Source organism: Lagenorhynchus albirostris, chromosome 1, assembly GCF_949774975.1.
Source record: "Lagenorhynchus albirostris chromosome 1, mLagAlb1.1, whole genome shotgun sequence".
Lineage (NCBI taxonomy): Eukaryota > Metazoa > Chordata > Mammalia > Artiodactyla > Delphinidae > Lagenorhynchus > Lagenorhynchus albirostris.
The window spans coordinates 33,221,832-33,240,101 of record NC_083095.1 but is presented as its reverse complement, the minus strand read 5'-3'; the positions used below and the strand labels follow the sequence as shown (position 1 = coordinate 33,240,101).

At 52.6% G+C, this 18,270-nt stretch overlaps 1 protein-coding gene across 3 annotated transcripts in view; it reads right to left on the bottom strand.

Annotated features, from left to right (window-relative positions):
• Positions 1–6,418: 6,418 nt before the first annotated feature.
• The window catches only part of ACTN1 (actinin alpha 1), a 96,373-nt gene continuing 84,521 nt past the window's right edge, over positions 6,419–18,270 (bottom strand). Inside the window, exons 12-22 of one of the 3 annotated variants that reach the window (XM_060140545.1) lie at positions 16,767–16,917; positions 16,200–16,308; positions 15,576–15,716; positions 14,557–14,739; positions 14,131–14,265; positions 12,889–13,068; positions 12,000–12,146; positions 10,962–11,042; positions 10,424–10,489; positions 9,043–9,201; positions 6,419–7,128 (exon numbers count right to left, since the gene is read on the bottom strand). In XM_060140545.1, the coding sequence (XP_059996528.1) occupies positions 6,970–7,128; positions 9,043–9,201; positions 10,424–10,489; positions 10,962–11,042; positions 12,000–12,146; positions 12,889–13,068; positions 14,131–14,265; positions 14,557–14,739; positions 15,576–15,716; positions 16,200–16,308; positions 16,767–16,917 (1,511 nt within the window). In that variant the 3' untranslated portion in view covers positions 6,419–6,969. The remainder of the gene's footprint in view (positions 7,129–9,042; positions 9,202–10,423; positions 10,490–10,961; positions 11,043–11,999; positions 12,147–12,888; positions 13,069–14,130; positions 14,266–14,556; positions 14,740–15,575; positions 15,717–16,199; positions 16,309–16,766; positions 16,918–18,270) is intronic. The other 2 variants (XM_060140554.1, XM_060140564.1) reach the window with 2 other exon arrangements.

Below are 18,270 nucleotides of genomic sequence, written 5' to 3'. Positions count from 1 at the left end.
CATAAGGCAGCACACTCTGGGCACGGTTTTTTTTACACAGCCACTTAGCACTGCAGTGGGACTCTCTATCGTCCCCGCCAGGAATAGAGGAGACGCTGCTTGTCTGGATTTCAGAAAGGGCTGAGACATCTTTTTTTTTTTTGCGGTACGCGGGCCTCTCACTGCTGTGGCCTCTCCCGTTGCGGAGCACAGGCTCCGGACGCGCAGGCTCAGCGGCCATGGCTCACGGGCCCAGCCGCTCCGCGGCATGTGGGATCTTCCCGGACCAGGGCACGAACCCGTGTGCCCTGCATCGGCAGGCAGACTCTCAACCACTGCGCCACCAGGGAATCCCAGGACTGAGACATCTTTATATTGCTCTTTCTGAAGAGCCCAGTACCAACCCCAAAAGAAGACAATGTTAGTCAAGCAGCACCTGCTCTTCACGGAACCGGGCTGCACCCAGGGATGGCTGCATCCTTTTACAAGTGTTCACAAACCCTCTTTCAAATAGCTTGCTTTCGGAAGCCATCTTCCCAGGTATTAAGAGTTTGCAAAATCTCTCTTGCACTTTCTGTTGGAAAAGTAGGATTCAAAGAGATGTCTAAGAAAAACAGGATAATGAGAAATGGAAGATGCTAGAGAGGGGCGATTAGAGACCATATGTTAAAGTAATCTGTGATAAGAATGGAGGTTTTCCATTGGCTGAGGACCTCTTAGCTTGCCAAATTACATAGAGTAGGTTTAGGATGAATCTTTCTTTTGTGCTCTCATCAAAAATAGAATCCAGAAGGTTGGGGAGTTGACAGGTAATCTGTTCCGTGGGCCATATTTCATTGAATCTAAAATACAGCCAGATTTAGAAGACGCTCCATTATTTTATAAACCATCAAGAAAGAAAATGTGTAACCAACGAAACTGTAACACAATGCTTTCTTATCATTCTTTTATTTTGTACTTATGTGCATTTTGTACTTATTGAACGAGCTCTTTTAGACTTTAAACGTTTTTATCATCTGTCACTCTTGTGCAGAGATAAAAAAGAAAGTATGAGCAAAACAAATTTGCTAAAACTTTTCAAACGCAGAGTCCAACTCTCCTGAATTCCTTGTCACAGTCTTTAAGTGCATTTTCCACATGTCATTTCGATCCATAGCATTAATAATGCAGCTTTTCATAAGAGAGAGCTCCACTATGACCTCCAGATCGTCTTTCTGTATACCCATTCTGCAGGCTTTGATCCTGGTGCCTGATCTTACCAGAAGGTGTTAATGGAAGTTTGAGACAAAACCAGGACTCACTTTCCTACTTCAAAAGGGCAGGCAGTGACTCTAGGTCATGACTGCCACCTTGCCAACAGCAATGGTAGGATACCATTAATTCTAAGGTGAGATTGGTCATAAGCTACATCCCAATCTCAGAGATGTGAAAATTGATAATGAACTGAGGTAGCTCTTATAAGGCCGCCTTTTGAGTTATCTGTCCCACCCATCTCCTGACGGATGGCCTCAGCCTCATCCACGGGTAGGCATCACTGTGTCAGACCAGGCCAGGCTGGGCCAAGTGGGTCCTGCAATCTTGGAATTGGGACTAGCTTCTTGTGTAGAGGAAAACACTGGGGTACATGGGTCAGCCTCTCCCACCACAGGGGTCACGACCAGAGAGAGCCGTGCCTGAGAGAGGAGCGAAACTCCCACACAGAGAGGGGCCGAGATGAGACGGAGAGATGGCAGGCTCTTGGCTTCCCGAGGGCTTTCTGGGGGCTGGGGTCAGTCCCTGCCTGAAGCTGGGCTGCTGCCTAGGCCCTGGGCTCTGGAGACACCCTGAAGCCCATTTCCCCTTTGTCTCTAAGCCGGCGAGGTGGTCCAGTCACTAGCAAAGTGCCCCACTGCAGCACCTTAGCTGTGCCTGCTGGGACGGGCTGCCGCACCACTCTCGGGGCTCTGAAAGCCTCCACGGTCACAGAGTGGCTTCTAGGGCCATAGTTCAGCGAAGGACCCTATCCCACCATGTCTGAGTGTCCTGTTGTCTCTGGGCCCTCTCTGCCTCGACGTAGGCTTCCAGCTCTGATGTCCAGGTTTGCCCGGTGCTGGGTGAGAGGGGTGTCTGTCCAGTGCCATCCTCCAGGGCACTGCATGCAGACAAGGTTCTTCAATGGTTTTAGTGGCAGTGCTGGTGCTTAGGTACCTCTCTTCTGTCCCCCTAGGGGGTGAAGGAGCAGCCTATGACCTCGGGGCAGACTTGTCCGTGTGAGGTCATCTACACCATCGGGGGTTAAGCCCACAGCCTTCATCCCCTCAGCCAGTGCCACTAACCAGGTGAGCTAATCAGCCTACCCACCTCCTGCTGGGCCTAATCATTCTGGCCCTTTTGGAGTTTCAGAGCTTTGAAGCTTCCATCTCCCTCCTCTGCAGACTGGCAATGTTAGGGTGAGGGGTTCTGGTCCAGTAGCTGTGACAGCCCCCCAGGGATGACGTTGCAAGTTCAGGCCTCTGAAGCTGGGGTGGTTTCTCCAAAGCCTCAAGCCTGTAACGTGGGTCACTGGCGTCAGGGAGGCAGCCAGGCTTCCCAGAGGCCTGGATAATGGAGCAAGTATTAGTGTCCTATTGTTGCTCTAACAAATTACCACAAATGTAGTGGCTTAAAATATGAATTTATTATCTTACAGTTCAGAAACCCAAAATGGGCCAGCAGGGTTGCATTCCCTCTGGAGGCTCTAGGGGAGAGTTCATCTCCTTGCCTGTTCCAGCTTCTAGAGGACAGTGCCTTCCTTGGCTTGTGGCCTCATGTCATTCCAACCTCCACCTCCATCATCACATCTTCTGACATTGCTGGCCTGGTTCCCTCTTAGTAAGAGCCCAACCAGATAATCCAGAATAACCTCCCCATTAAGTACCTTAACTCAATTACCCTCTGCGAAGTCCCATTTGCCATGTAAAGTAACACGGTCACAGGTCCCAGGGATTAGGACATGGACATCTTGTGGGGACCGTTATTCAGTCCACCACAGAGTTCAAAGACTAGAAGAGGACTCCTCTTGTGTTTAATTTTTTTTCCTTTTTAAGATGTTGGGGGTAGGAGTTTATTAATTAATTAATTTATTTTTGCTGTGTTGGGTCTTCGTTTCTGCGCGTGGGTTTTCTCTAGTTGTGGCAAGCGGGGGCCACTCTTCATCGTGGTGCACGGGCCTCTCTTGTTGCAGAGCACAGGCTCCAGACACGCAGGCTCAGTAGTTGTGGCTCACGGGCCTAGTTGCTCCGCAGCATGTGGGATCCTCCCAGACCAGGGCTCGAACCCGTGTCCCCTACATTAGCAGGCAGATTCTCAACCACTGCGCCACCAGGGAAGCCCCTAGAAGAGGACTCCTCTTAATGGTATTTTCCTAGATGTACATGATATGTTATCACCTGAACCTTTGACCCCAAAAGCCAGCAATGAGGAGTAAAGGGACTTGAAATCGCCTATTTAGAAATAAGTAAACAGATGAAGTAAATCAAACTCTTAGTACTAATACTTTGGAGGTGTTCAGCAGTTTGTAAGCATCATGACAACCAGTGGGTTAATTTAAGGTGACTGAACACGGCAGAGAACCTGGCATATATTAGCTTTGTGGTTTTTCATCTGAAATGTATAACTGAAATGAGACGTGTGATTTTAATTCTGGAGGTGTAAGAGAATTGTTAGTAAACAGCTTTGAACTGCTCCAGAGAACGTGACTTACTACATTTATAATATTTCAATTGCTTTGTGCTGAGTGAAACTTTGCCACTTGGATTTGAATCTTCCTGGGTTGGGAGTCTGATGTCCCGGAAAGAATTACTAAAACTTATAAATACATTTAAAATATTTAAAGGAATTTAATGAAATTTGCAAGTGGGGTTGTTTGGGGGGATTAAATCTGTTAAATGTATGAATGATTAGGACAAGAGCGTTTTTATTTTTACAGAAAAATTACATTATCAATAAAACAAGATGTCCATGATGACCTTAAAAGCTTAAGAAATCAATTTTTAAGATTTTACTTCTTTAACAGATTGAAAATTAATTTAATTATAGTCATTTGCACACATACAAGCACCCTTGAACACTGAGAAACTCAAACTCTTGAAGGCTGTGGAATAACTCTGTAAACACACTTCATTCAAATGACTCACACATTCTTTTAAAAATGGATCGTATCTCTGGAAATTGAAGCTTTTTTAAAAAAAAATATTTTGGCCACGCCACATGGCATGTGGGATTGAACCCACATCCCCTGCAGTGGGAGCATGGAGTCTTAACCAGGAAGTCCCTGGAATTGAAGCTTATTAAAGAACTTACACCCTGAGTTTAGGAAACTTTCTGGTTGGAACAGTTTCGCTCTCCTCAACTCCTATACCACCTTGCCCTTGGGTAGACTTGCATGTAAATACCTAGAACAACGTAACTTGCTTATCGGCCTCTCTCCAAAGACTTTGAGGGCAGGCTCTGGCCTTTTTCCACAGTTTTCCCCACAGAGCTGCAGTCAGAGCAGACCCACCTTGAGCATTTACTGGCTTACCAGCCAGTGGTAAAACCTATAGGAATGTTTACCAAAGCAAAAGCCAACCTCTCTCCCCATGTCTTTTCTCCTGAGCAGCCTTGCCTCTTTCCCAGGGCAGGGGTGTTCCAGAAACTCATAGAACTAATTCCTAAACAGGAGGGCCTCACACTGAAGAACTTATCTTTGGCTCCAGTTCAGTAAGTTCTGATTTAGGCTTAGTCCTCTTATATGAGGGGACATACCACGTTGAGGGTTCTCTTTTTAAGAGATCCTTCAAGCGAATCCCTTGAAACTTAAAATAAGATTGACAGCTAACATTTATATGCACTAATATTTTAGGAGCTCTGTGTATTACAGCATCAACTTTCCAACAGCACTATTATTCCCTGTTAACAGATAAGGGAACTGTAGTGCACAGTTAACCATTTTGTAAATGGCAGTCATGAATTTAAACACTGGCAGTCAGACTCCACAGACCCAACTCCCTGTAACCACTACACCAAACTGTTTTGCTCCTAGACACAGCCAGAACTGGAACACAGACCTTTAGCTTCCATTGCTAAGTTACATTTCTGTAAATCACTGCACTGTTACTATTACTGGTACCATTATCGGCAGTCTTCATTGCCTGATAACCTCGAGGAGGAAACACAGGTAAGGGGAAAAAACAGGAGAAGCTACAGAAGTGCAAACAGATGTCCCGGGGACCTTGTTATAAGGCAGATTCTGATTCAGGAAGGTCTGGGGTGGGGCCTGAGAGCCTGCATTTCCAACAAGCTCCAGGTGATGCTGGACAGCGGCCGTCTGCGGAACAGTCTGAATAGCAAGGGACGAGATGCCTCTGAGAATGTGTCCCCTGTGACAAAAATAAAAGGAAGGGGGGCATATAGATGTTACAGAGCTGTTTGATGCTGTGGGAGACAAATGAAGGTAGAGTCTACTTTTAACTCATAGGAGCCTCGTGAGGAAACGACCTTCTCCTTTTAAAAACGAAACTGAAGTGTAAGAAGATGGAATGCGCCAAGGTCAAGAGCATATTAGGGGTGGTCCAGGTGCCCCCACACCATCGACCCCACACACACTTCTGTAAAACAGTAAGCAAGGAGCAAGCAAAGAGCTGACATGGGAGTGCTGTTGCTTTAATATGGTGTGTGCCAAGCAGCATCAAAGTGGTCCACGCTTGCCAATTTTCTCCTGACCGTTTTTTTTTTAGTGTTGCTTTTTAAAAATAATTAATTTATTTATTTTATTTTTGGCCGCGAGGGTCTTGGGTCTTCGTTGCTGCGTGCGGGCTTTCTCTGGTTGCGGCGAGCGGGGGCTACTCTTTGCTGCGGTGCGCGGGCTTCTCATTGCAGTGGCTTCTCTTATTGCGGAGCAGGGGTTCTAGGCGTGCGGGCATCAGTAGTTGTGGCTCAGGGGCTCTAGAGCGCAGGCTCAGTAGTTGTGGCGCACGGGCTTAGCTGCTCTGCGGCCTGTGGGATCTTCCCCAACCAGGGATCGAACCGTGTCCCCTGTATTGGCAGGCGGATTCTTAATCACTGCCCCATCAGGGAAGCCCCTGTCCTGACCTTTTTTTTTTTTTTTTTTTTTTTTTTTTTGCGGTACGCGGGCCTCTCACTGTTGTGGCCTCTCCCGTCGTGGAGCACAGGCTCCGGACGCGCAGGCTCCGCGGCCATGGCTCACGGGCCCAGCCGCTCCACGGCATGTGGGATCCTCCCGGACCAGGGCACGAACCCGTGTCCCCTGCATCGGCAGGCGGACTCTCAACCACTGCGCCACCAGGGAAGCCCCTGACCATTTTTAATGAGCAATATTAAAAAAAAAAAAAAAAGTGTGTGCTTATAAATAGGCTAATTACACCTCTGGACTTAAAAATGAGAAGACAAGCCACATAAATTCTCTTCCTTAAAAAAACATCCATTTCAAAAGATTTTCTTTAATATCATAAAATATTTTCATGGACAGGTGAGCTAGCAAACACACATGCACCAATGTGCCTTTGACAAGATTATCCCCTACCCTCACCCCCCCACTCCACATCAAGGTGGACATGAGATTGGAGAAATGAATACAGCAGATGGTACAGATAGAAAAAAAAAATCGATAAAAAGGATGGATATAACATTGTGCTTGGTTATTTTCCTATGTCACAACAAAACAAAACATTTCGGTGCAAATAGTTAATTTTTCCTCTTTTCCATTTAAGTCTGGTGGAGAAAAAAATACTTTTTCTATAATAAAATATGTGGTTTTTTACTTTTTCTAACGTAACTTTTTTTCTTTTTTGCAGAAAATAATTTTGTAAACTGTCACTTCGCGGTCTGGGAGGCTCGATGCCACTTGGGTCCAGCTCGCCCCTTTGGAGGCGGAGCGCGAACCAAACCTGGGCGGGAGAGGGGGGACAGCTGAGGCGCAGGGCTGGGCGCGCATGGCGGACGGGGGCAAGGGCGTGGGCCGGCAGGAGGGGGTTAGAGGTCACTCTCGCCGTACAGCGCCGTGGAGAAGGACATGTAGTCCAGAGCACCTGGCACGGCGTCGGGGCCGGTGTAGGGGGCCATTCGCGCGATGCAGTACTCAGCCTGGTCAGGCGGCAGCTCACGGCGCAGCTCGTCCACAGTGATGTAGTTCTGCGGAGAGAGCGCGGTCAGGACGGCGGGTCAGGGCGGCCATAAAGCAAAGCGGCCGCAAAGGCCAGAGGCCGTAAACCTCACTCGCGACATTAGGTACCCTGTTCCATCCCCGTTCTGGCCCTGTCCTCATACTTCTGGATATAGAAATACGTGTGTGTGTGTTGTGTATATACACACACGCACACGTATATTACACATTCATATGTATGTATATAAATATATACGATATACATACACAAATATAACCATATACACGTGTATATAAATATATACGATATATATGCATATACACATATAAAACCATATACATGTGTGTATATAAATATGTACTATATGCATATACACATATATAACCGTATACATGTGTGTATATAAATATGATATATACATATACACACATATAACCATATACATGTGTGTATATAAGTATATATGATATATACACATATAACCACATACATATGTGTATATAATATGTACGATATATACATATAACATATATGTGTGTGTGCACATGTATATTGCACATACATACGTATATATGTGTATGTGTATGTATATAAATACATACGATATATATACATATACACATATATAACCATATACGTGTGTGTGTGTGTGTGCGTGTGTGTGTATTTAAGTCCCCTTATAAGTTTTCCACTTCTATAACTACTTGAGGCGGTTTCCAAGCTAACTGGAAGTGCTAACTGCACCTGTAATCTTTCCACGTATCGCTCTAGCCCGCCCCGGCCACAGGCAGGATCAGCAGCACCATATCTGGTGGGACAGAGTAGGGCCCCCCACACCCACTCAGCTGGGCTCCGAGGACATCACCCAACTCCTGCAAATTACATGAGCATCAATCATCATCAGATAGCATCATCGCCACAGACAGCTATCTGAACCGTGTTTGCGAAATTTGGACCTTACCGCACCTGGTCTGGTTCCCAGTCTGGGTCTCTGCTTTCTCCCCGCCTTGGGCTCGCCCATGAAAGGCTACTTGGAAGCTACTTCTTTTGGGAGCTTGAGGCGCCGCAGGAGCTCAGGGGCTCTGACCCACAAGGCGGGAACCCGTCCTATGCCCTACTTCTGCCAGAGTCCCCCAGGAGCCAGTCTGAAGGAGGGAGGGGCTGGCCCTCAGGTCACTTCAAAAGTCAGAAGACCAGGTCCCTTTCTGGGCCCCGGAGACCTCCTCTACAAAATGAGTCACTTCAAGGAGGCGGCCTCTCAGGGTCCTTCCAGCTCCAAAGCGCTGACTCTAACACGCTGTCCTCGAACTTAAGTCAGACATTTAGGAACCACTTTGTGGGTTGAGTCTTTATTTCCATATAGATTAAAACATTGCAGAAACTATACTCCCTATTGGCTAAGGAAGGATGGCATAAGGATTATCCTGTGAATTTTTCAGAAAGGGAATCTGGCCTCTAGATGTCTCTGCCCCCAAATTCCCCTGGATGCTCCCACGTTTCCACTGTCAAGCAGTGCACTGCAGGGAACTTGGGAGATTTGGAAAATTGAAGCTGACTGCTGCTCAGGGTAGAAAAATGAGACACACGCTTCCTTCCTGCTCCCTACCTATATGCCATACCTTGTGTCCAGAATGATATAGGGGCGAAGTCCAAGTTCCCAGATGGACCTTCCATCACACACTCCACCTGACTGGACTGCCCTCCACCACCCATCATTTCGTCACCAGTATCTCATCACAAGTATGACATGCAGTATCCCTGGCAGGGGACCCCCTTAAGCTAACGCTGTGTCCTAATGCCTTAGCTGATCCCAAGACATTACAGAAATGGGTAGAGGTGACAGCAAGGAGGCCCGGGGGAAAGGAGGAGCAGTGGAGGTGCTCACGACCACCCCTCCAGGTCAGTCCGCCCCAGCATGGTGCCCACACCACAGCAGACCCACCTTATCCCCGGCCAGGATCTTGAAGGAAGCCATGACTTGGTCTGCTGTATCTGTGTCAGCCGTCTCACGGGACATAAAGTCGATGAAGGCCTGGAACGTCACTACCCCTAGGCGGTTGGGGTCCACAATGCTCATGATGCGGGCAAATTCTGCCTCTCCCTGGAGGGAAGAGCCAATCCCAGGCCTGTCATCCTCTCAGCCACGGTCTCCTCTCTCTATGGACCTCAAGCCCCTGCGGGCTCGGAGTAGCCTGAGGCTATTAGAGAGGGCAAAGCAGACCCCTGACCTAACCTGGGTTGTCTTGAGGGCATGACAGGAACATAATACCCAATAGTGAAGACCCAGTTCAGGCTTCCCGCCCTCTACGGATGCCCTGATTCCTCTTGGAGCAAAAATGATAACGCTGATAATAATTAATGACAGCAATGGCTAACACTCCCATAGCATATACTATATACCAGGCACTATTCTAAGTGCTGTGTATAATTCATTTAACCCTCCTCACAACCATATGAGGTAGGTATTTATTTTATTATTTCCATCAGGTTCCCAGATGAGAAACCTAAGGCCCAGATAGGCTTAGTGACTTGTCCAAGGTCACACAGCCAGTAGGTAGAAGAGCTGAGACTTGAACTTGGGTGGTCTGCCTCCACCGCACTGTACTTTCTATGTGTCAGACATGAGCACAGCATTCACGTGAGTTCCTTCACTTAACCATTACAACAGTAGGGCAGGGCTCCCCTCACCTTATCTGGGCCCCCAAGCTGGTGATGGCAGAGCTGGGATTTATTCCTGGGTTCCCTGTTTCTAAAGCCCGTGCCCCTGCCCCTCTGCTGGGCAGCCCATGGGCTCTGCACTCTGCACCACAGCCCAGGCGTCGCCGGGCTGCCTGGCTGAGGCCCCTGTCCCACTCAGAAGGCCGGCACGAGGGCTGGCAGCTGAGAAGGTTGGGGAGGGGCTTGAGGAAACGGCAAAGGGGCAGCAGGCCTGGCTGGAGCCATCACACGGGCAGAGATGGAAACCTCCACGCCTCATGTGAGATGAAGCAGGACCAAGCCCCACCCAGAGTGCCCACCACCAGTCCTTCCTGGCAGCCTTGGGGTCAGCCCCACCATCCACAGTGGGAGAGAAAAGGCCCACGTCCACTGTAAATATCAAAAGATAAACCAGCAGAGAGAGGCGAGAAGGCCAGGTCTCTGGGACACACACAGGCCCTGCGGCTGGGCTCAGCCTTCAGGGCACCATCTTCCCCATGGACCAGAATCTTGAGGCCCCTCTGGGGAGGGCGCCCTGAGCCTGAGGGCCTCCAGCCCGCCACGGCCAGGACTCGGCCTCTCGAGTCAGCTGGCTGCCCCTGGCCAGAGAGTGGGGTTTACATTACCATGTTGTAACCCATGGAGATAAGGCAGGCGCGGAAATCATCCGTGTCCATCATGCCTGTCTTCTTCTGTGGGGCCAGTGGCACCGAGACACAAGGAGGAAGGGCCGGCCGAGGGCCAGGAAGACATGGCCCAGGTGGCCAGAGGGGAGGTCGAGGTGTACGGTTTGGGGGTCAGGAAGGGGACAGGAATGTAGGAGGAGCAGATGCAAATACACATCCGGGGGAAAAGTCCACAGGAAGGAGGAAGACAGAGCAGGGAGATGCAAAAATCCGTCCACAGGATGGAGAGCGGCGAGGAGAGAGGAAGGTGGGCACCGAGCAGGTTCCCACGAAAGACAACCGAGGGCAGAGGTCGGAGTAGTGGGGGGAGGAGCCCGACACGGGCCGGGGGGGGGACAGCAGGAGAAGACGAGCCCCGCGGCCCACAGGGAAGGGGAGACAGGGAGATCCAGACAGACAGAGAAAAGAAAAAGGAGAAACGCGTTATTTCTCGCCCCGGACGCCACCCCTGAGCGTGCTCCATGCAGGAGGCGAGTACCTGGGGGTCGTTGCCAATATCATAACCCAAGCTGATGAGGCAGGCTTTGAACTCCTCGGGACCCAGCGTGCCGGAGTGATCCTGGGGCCGCCGTGCGCCAGCCAGCGAGCCATGCGGTGCCAGGGAGGTGGAGGCCGTGAGGGGAGGGGTGGGCCATGCCCCGGTGGAGGGTAGCGAGTGTGGGGAGACACAGGGACAAAGGCATGCGGATGGGGAGGGCGGAGGGTGGAGGGTCGGGGGAGGAGGGGAAATAAAAGTGCACACGGTTAGACACACAGACGAGGCCCAGGGGCCCCTCCCTGGCACACTCAGCCCTGCTCCGGAAGGCAGGCCACAGGGGAGCACGGTGAGCCACAGGGGTAAGCAGCTGCCTCACAAGTGCCCAGCCCACCTCCGGCCCTGCTGCCCAAACCGGGGTTTCCAGGAGGGTTCCACCCACCCAGGTGCCTGGAGGGCAGTGAAGCAGGCAGGGGGGGTGGGCAGCACCTAAGACCATGCTCCCACCCCCTGTGGCCACCGCAAAGCCCCAGGGCACTGGGAGGGGCAGCCCACGCAGAACTGTCCTGTCCCAGAGCTAGGAGGAGAACCCAGGACTGACAGCTCTGACAGCCCCGCAGTGTCCCAAAGGCTACACCGGGGCGGGGGGGGCGGGGAGGAGGGAGCCCCTGCTCTGTCCTGAGGCAGATGCAAGGGATGGTCCCCACAGCCAGGGGACAGCAGGCCTTCCTTTGAGGCTAGGGCAGCCTGGCTCCCGGGGGTTGACTCCTGGTCGCAGGAGACCAAGGGTCAGGGGTCAAAGGCTCTCTCCTTAACTCACAGTGCGAGCACTCTCTCCAGGAAAGCGGGGAAGCTCACGGGACACCAGGACAGCTTCGAAGACTCGCGGTGCAGTCAGGGCAGGCTGACAGCAGTTCCTCCCGGCCACCCCCCTCCCCTACTTGCCCAGGAAGCAGGCCCACGTGCTGGGCAGTGCCCTCCAGGGCCCTGGGGCAGGAGGGGCTGGGGCTGCCCTAAGCGCGTGCAGGGGGCGGGGCTCACCCGGTCAAAGTGGTTGAAGGAAGCCCGGAACTCGTTCATCTGCTCCTGGCTGATGCCCTTGGCATCCCTGGTCAGGATCTGGTTCTCCACCTCGTTGATGGTCCTGGCGATGGTGGTGAGCAGCTGCTCCCAGCCCACGCGGATGTGCTGGGGGTGGGCAGGGCCTGTCAGCAAAGGGGTCCCAGGCCTGGGCCACCCCTGCCTGCTCCTTCCCCTGACCATCAAAATGGCCAAAGCAATCGAACCAGGCCTTCTGTCCAGATTTACAGTGTCACCAGAGGGCAGGGGAACCAGGACAAGGACAACCACCAGGACAGAGGACCCTGATGATGAAGGGGGAAGCACAGGAGGGTGGTGGCCCCTGCCCGGGATGGCAGAGACCAGAAGGACCAGTGTGGTCAGGTCAGGAAGGAGGGCAAAGTTGGCAGCAGGAAAAACTAAAGGACAAAAAAGTGGGTAATTCCCTGAATATCCAACTCCATAACCTCACACACATGCCTTCACGGTCAAAACAAGTAGGTCATTTAGAAAGCAGATGGCAAGCCAGTGTTTGGAGACCACCAGCCTCAGAATCACCGGCTGTTTGTTAAAAATTTAGATTCCTGAGCCCCATTCCAGACCCAGTGAATCAGATTCTGGAGACGGGGCCTGGAAATCTGCATTCTCAACAAGCTCCTCGGGAAATTCAGAAGGCACTGAGGACTGAAGACCCAGAGCTCCAGGAGTGAGGAGAAGCGAGTAGACCCTCACTTAAAAGCCAGAGTTTATCCTACTATGGCCAGTTTTCCTGGATGATGGGTAACCCCCCACCACTACCCCAGCCCAGGATGGTGAAACAGAAGGGGATCTGGGGGTCCCTCTCTGGAGAAGCAAGGCTGGTGCCACCCACCTCCATGGTGTAGTTGGTGTGCTTGTTGTCGAAGATGAGTGCTTCCTGGATGAGCTGGTGGTCGCCCTCCAGCTGGTCGATCTTGGGCTTGTAGTTGACGATGCTCTTCTCGTATTGCCGCAGGTGGCTGAGCTGGTCTTCCAGGGTCCCGTGCATCTCAATGGAGATCCTCCCAATCTCCTGCTCACCCGGGAAGGAGGCCCTTGTCAGACCGCCCCACTCTGGGCCCCTGGGGTGGAGATTGGGGCCCCCAGGTCATTGACCAACCCCTCAGATGATTCTTGGCATGGAAACAGCATCATAAAGGATAATGTTATCACCGGCTGAATATCTCCCGTCTCTCGGGCACCTCTGAGCCTCAGGAAGGGGATGCGAGGTCAGTTGCTAACGTAAATGTTCACTCCTCTGCTCCAACTCCCTTCTCAAGCCTAATCCCGGCTACCATCCATCTCAGGCGCTCTCCCACTGAGCTGGGTCCCTCACAGGCTCAGCGCACCTCACCTACCTTCTCAATGGCCGTGCTCCTGCTGTTCTGTTCCTAGGATGCCTGCCTTGCCCACCTCAATCCCACCTGTCTCCGTGGTCCAGGACTAGTCCCCGTTTCTGTCAGTCTTTCATCCATGTGAGCACACCTTGCTTGTAAAAGCACCTTCTGTGCACTCAGTTCAACTCAGCAAATATATCCCGAGCACCTACTATGCACCATGTGCTAATAAAGCAGGTGGGGGTGGGATGCAGGGAAGACACGAACATGAACTCGACGTGGTCTCCGCCCTCAAGGAGCTCAGAGGGACACCATGCTCTAACCCACACAGTGTCCCTTCCTTATCTTCATCAGCCCCATACCTGGCCCAACAATTCAGCAAAAAATTCCACGCTTGCCCAAAGCTTGGTTCTCTCTCTGGGGAGATCACCCTGTCTGACCAAGTTCACGACTCAGGAGGAAGGGAGACCTGGTCAGCCACATAAGCCAGAGGGCAAGCAGAGTCAGTCGCCTAGGCACCGCTCCTTCTGTGGGAAGGACTTAGTGGTGTCCCTGTGTGGGTCTTTGCTCTCAAACCAGACACCGGAATCACCCCACAGGCCTTCCTCGCATAGACTCCACCCCCACCCACAGGGCAGCAGCCCAGACTCCACAGTCCCCACAGGTCCCATCCCAGAGAAGACAGGGCAAGCCTGAATGGCTGGGATGGTGCTGGGAAGGGTGGAAACCCTCTCCCTGCTTCCCACGATGGGCCCCACCTCCATCTTGGTCTGGATCCAGGGCCCGATGACGTTGGCCTGGGCCGCAAACTGCTTGCGTAGCCTCTCGTTGTGCTGCTGGCGGGCGTGCTCCTCCATCAGAGCCTGGTCCCTCCGAGGCACCAGCTGCCGTACCTGGGGCAGGAACAATCATGGGACACTGGGATGGGCCGGCCATCTGCCCCCACTTCAGAAGAGGAAATGGAAGAGCCATGAAGGGAAGGGGCCAGTCAGTAATAGAGTGAACACATTGACCTGTTCTAGAAATTCAGCCATTCATTCACTTGACAGATACTGAGCACTTACTATGTGACAATGAAATCAATGAAAAGTCAGTGAAAATCAACAACACACACAGACAAAAATCCCCGCCCCTCTGAAACTTACAGTGGCTCCGCCAACACCCCACCCAGCCCCCGGACTCACGTGGTCCCATTTGCCGTTGATCTCCTGAGGCGTGATGGTTGTGTAGGGGTTGGTGCCCGCCATGTTGACGTGGTAGGTCTGGACAATCTTGGACACCTCGTTGTGGATGCCTAGGATGGCCAGGCGCTCCTTGTCAGCATCGGGGAGGGTGGCCTTGAACTGCTCATGGGCTGTGGTCAGTCCCTGGACATAGACGGGCATGCAGGAGAAGCAGTGACTGGGAGGGAAGTCCTTCCCACTCACTGGTGCCTCCCGTGGGCAAGAGGAGACCAGGGAGACCTGCAGGCCCCAGGGTAGAGGTGGGTGGAGGGGCCACCGGAGGCCGGCCGCACACCAGCTGGGAGGCGCAGCGGTATCAAGCCAGGGCTCTCGCGGCGGAGCCCCAGGACGGCCGGGCTGGCCACGGGAAGGTGCCGACAGCTTCACGCTCAGGACTGGTGAAGTCAGCAGCAACCCCCCGGGGGGCGCTCACCACCCCACAGTCAGGTCAGGGACAAGGGGTGCTCCAGGTCTGCTCCTCGGGTGACCTCCCCCAACACACGTTCCTCAGCACTTTGCAAAACCTTTTTCGTCTGACACTCTGCAGCTGTACAAAAGAACAGCTTATTGCTATGAAATGGGCTCCTAGATAATTGTTAGGTTAAAAATATAAGGCTCAGGATACAGTATAGAATAAACTTTTTGCATAAAAAAAGGGGCGTGGAGAAGAACATGTTGATAAATAAATGTGCTTGCCTATGCAGAGACCATGTGGTCATACTGCTCACCTCTGGGGAGGGGCACTCGGGGCTGGGGGACAAGGAAGGGAACTCATTGCTTAGCCTTTTTAGCTTTTAGATTTTATACCATGTGCATATATGACTGAGTCAAAATAAATAAAATGCAAAGCTTTCGAATCTATAACATCCTGGGGGTGCTAGCCTCAGTCCTCTCCTTACAGGGGCAGTCCTGCAGGAGTGTGGGCTGTGGGCAGCTGGGGAGCCGGCCTCTGGGGGCGGGGGGGTGGGGCGGCAGCACACCTGGATCTCCTCGATAGTGTGCACGATGAAGGTGTCCTGCAGGTCCTCCATGGCCCCCTCCATCCAGTTGTTGAAGGGTGCGGCCCGCTTGGCATATTCCAAGTACAGCTGGTCAATGGTCTCCAGCAGTTTTTCTGTCCGCTGGGAGTGCCAATGGCATGGAGGTGGGGAGGTGTTTAGCAAAGTCATGTCCAGAATCACCGCGTCCCCCCATCCCTATTCCCAACAGCCTTCGAGATCCTCCCGGCCAGCCCAAAGGGGTTCAGGTCTGGAAGCACAAGACTAACTCAGACAGAAAGAACAGGCTCTCTCTGAGGTGCTGGTTCTTAATATGGGGTGTACGGACCACCCCCCAACTGAGTCACCCAGCCTGGGCCCCAGAGAGTATGGTTTGGAGAACAAGAAAGTTCTCAAACAGCCGGGGTGGGGCTGAGTACACTAAACCGGGAGGATGGGATATGATTAGGACATCTCCATCAGGGCAAAGGTCAAGTCCAGGGTCAATGTGAGCCTTCCACAGGCAGGCCAGGCCAGGGGAAGGTCCGGGGAACCCAGTGGAGCCTCTCAGCCCAGAGCAAAGAGAGTTGCTGAAGGCAGGCCTCCGCCTCCCTCCGGGGCCCTCACCTCCAGAGCTTCCCTCCGCTTCTGGGTTAGGGCCCCCAGATTGTCCCACTGGTCACAGATCCTTTGGCACCGGGCGTTGACACTGGGTGAGTCGTAATAGTCCAGCTCACTGGGAGGGAGGAGGCAGGAGGAGTCAGATGACCCAGGTGACCCAGGTGGCCTGCTCTCCTCTCCCTGGGGCTGGGGCGCTGGTGGCACTGGAAGGCCAGGTGTGCTCGCTTCGTGAAGGCCTTCCAGGACTCCCCTCCCACTCTCAACTCCTTGGCTTTCAGGAGACCACTGGCAGGAGACCAGCGAAGGCCAGTTCTCCTCTGCAAGGGCCCCCACCCCAACCCTGCAAAAATGCCCAACGACAGGAAGCCACTAAGGCCAGCCGAGAGCTCAGAGCCAAGACTTGGTCGTCCTCTGGTCCCACACCAGCTACAGGTGAGGATCGAAGGCCTGGGACAGGACGGTCACAGGCTACTCCCCACCTGGGGGGAACGTCCTTAGCCTTCCGTACTGATGACTTTTCAGGCCACGCTCCCACCTCCCACAGCGCCCCTGTGCCCGCTGGGCCGGGCCTACTTGAGCTCCTGCGCAATGGCGGCGATCTGCTCCACGCGGTCCTGGTGGGCGGCCAGGTCGCTCTCGAAGGCCTCGTGCTTCTTGAGCAGGGCCTTGATCTCCGAGAGGGTGGCCGTCTCGTAATCCTTCTGTCGCAGCATGGCCTCTTTGCCTGGGGTCACAGACAGGGCACGAGGCTGGGCGGGAGCCGGGCGGTCCCACCTTCTTGACCCCAACTACCCACCCCTCAGGGCCCGGGAGCTCCACTTCCGGTACCTCCCGAGGAGGCGTGCCCTATGCGATGATCAATTATCTGCAGTCCGAGAAAGCAGACATGCAACCGGAACACCCATCCACGATGGAGCAGGGGCGGGAAAGTCACTACTTTCCATGGAGTATGTCAGGGCCATCGGGCGTGGTGATGTACAAAGGCTATGCCGGACCAGGAGGGGAAGTTAGGGCATAACATGAACTTTATAAACAGCAGGAAACAATGATCTATGCCTGTGGTATAACCAGGGAAAAACAAGCCAAGCCCCTCAGGGATACTCCATCTTTAGTTTCTCCAGTTTCTCCAGTTATAGTTGCTGGTCCCCAGCAGCCCGGCAGGGACCCCTCCCCTCAATTACGCTCGGTGTGGGTAGCATGTCCAGTGCACTCTGCACATGAGCCATCAGTGGCCAGAACCTTCTCCCATCATCAGGTGCACTGCCCCCCCTTTTTAGGGGCAAGGCACACTTGGATTTCTTGGATTTTTGTTTCCCAGGAGAAAAAGGGGATGAGAAATGACCTCCCAGACTGTTGTTAGACAATGGCCATCAGCTACCCTGGGAAGCAGCTGCTGCAGGGCAGGGGCTGACCTGGCCTTGCCTGCACTCCCACCTCCCGTGTTTGCACCCATCAGGGATGCTCAGCCCCTCTCAGTAAACAGAGGCTGGGCTGTGAGGTGAGGGCTTCTTTCCTTCTCTTTACTCTTTTTTCTTTGTCAGAATAATAATATGACAAGTTTAGGGAAAAAATATCACAGATGAGCCTACTTATCTACTCCTTTTCAGTCCTGCCTTATATGGATGTTGTGTTAAAACCATCAGGTGTATATAAATAAGGTTTCCTGCTTTTAAAATACTCAGCAGCACGTCATCAGTTTCTCCTCTGGCTCCAGCGGCTTTTACATGAGCCACTCTGACGGCTGCATAACATTCTGTCGCGTGGCCGAACCGTCACTGGCGTAACCACTCACTGCCCTACCATGGGGCGTTCAGGGCCCTCAGCTTGCACTACTGTAGATGGTCTCATCGCAAACATCCCAGACACGTGACTTCGGCCATGCTTAGGGTTAATTTTTTAGACAGTCTCAAGAAATGGAATTCCCGGGTAAGCGGGCAATAACACTGTCAAGCGTGAGTACGTGTAGCCAGACTGCTGTGCCCAGCAGCTGTGCCGGCATCTACAGGCATGCCAGCACCTCTCATGACCTTGCTGGTGGCTGGCAAGCTGGCGGGGCCAATCCTTGCTCTGTACCTTT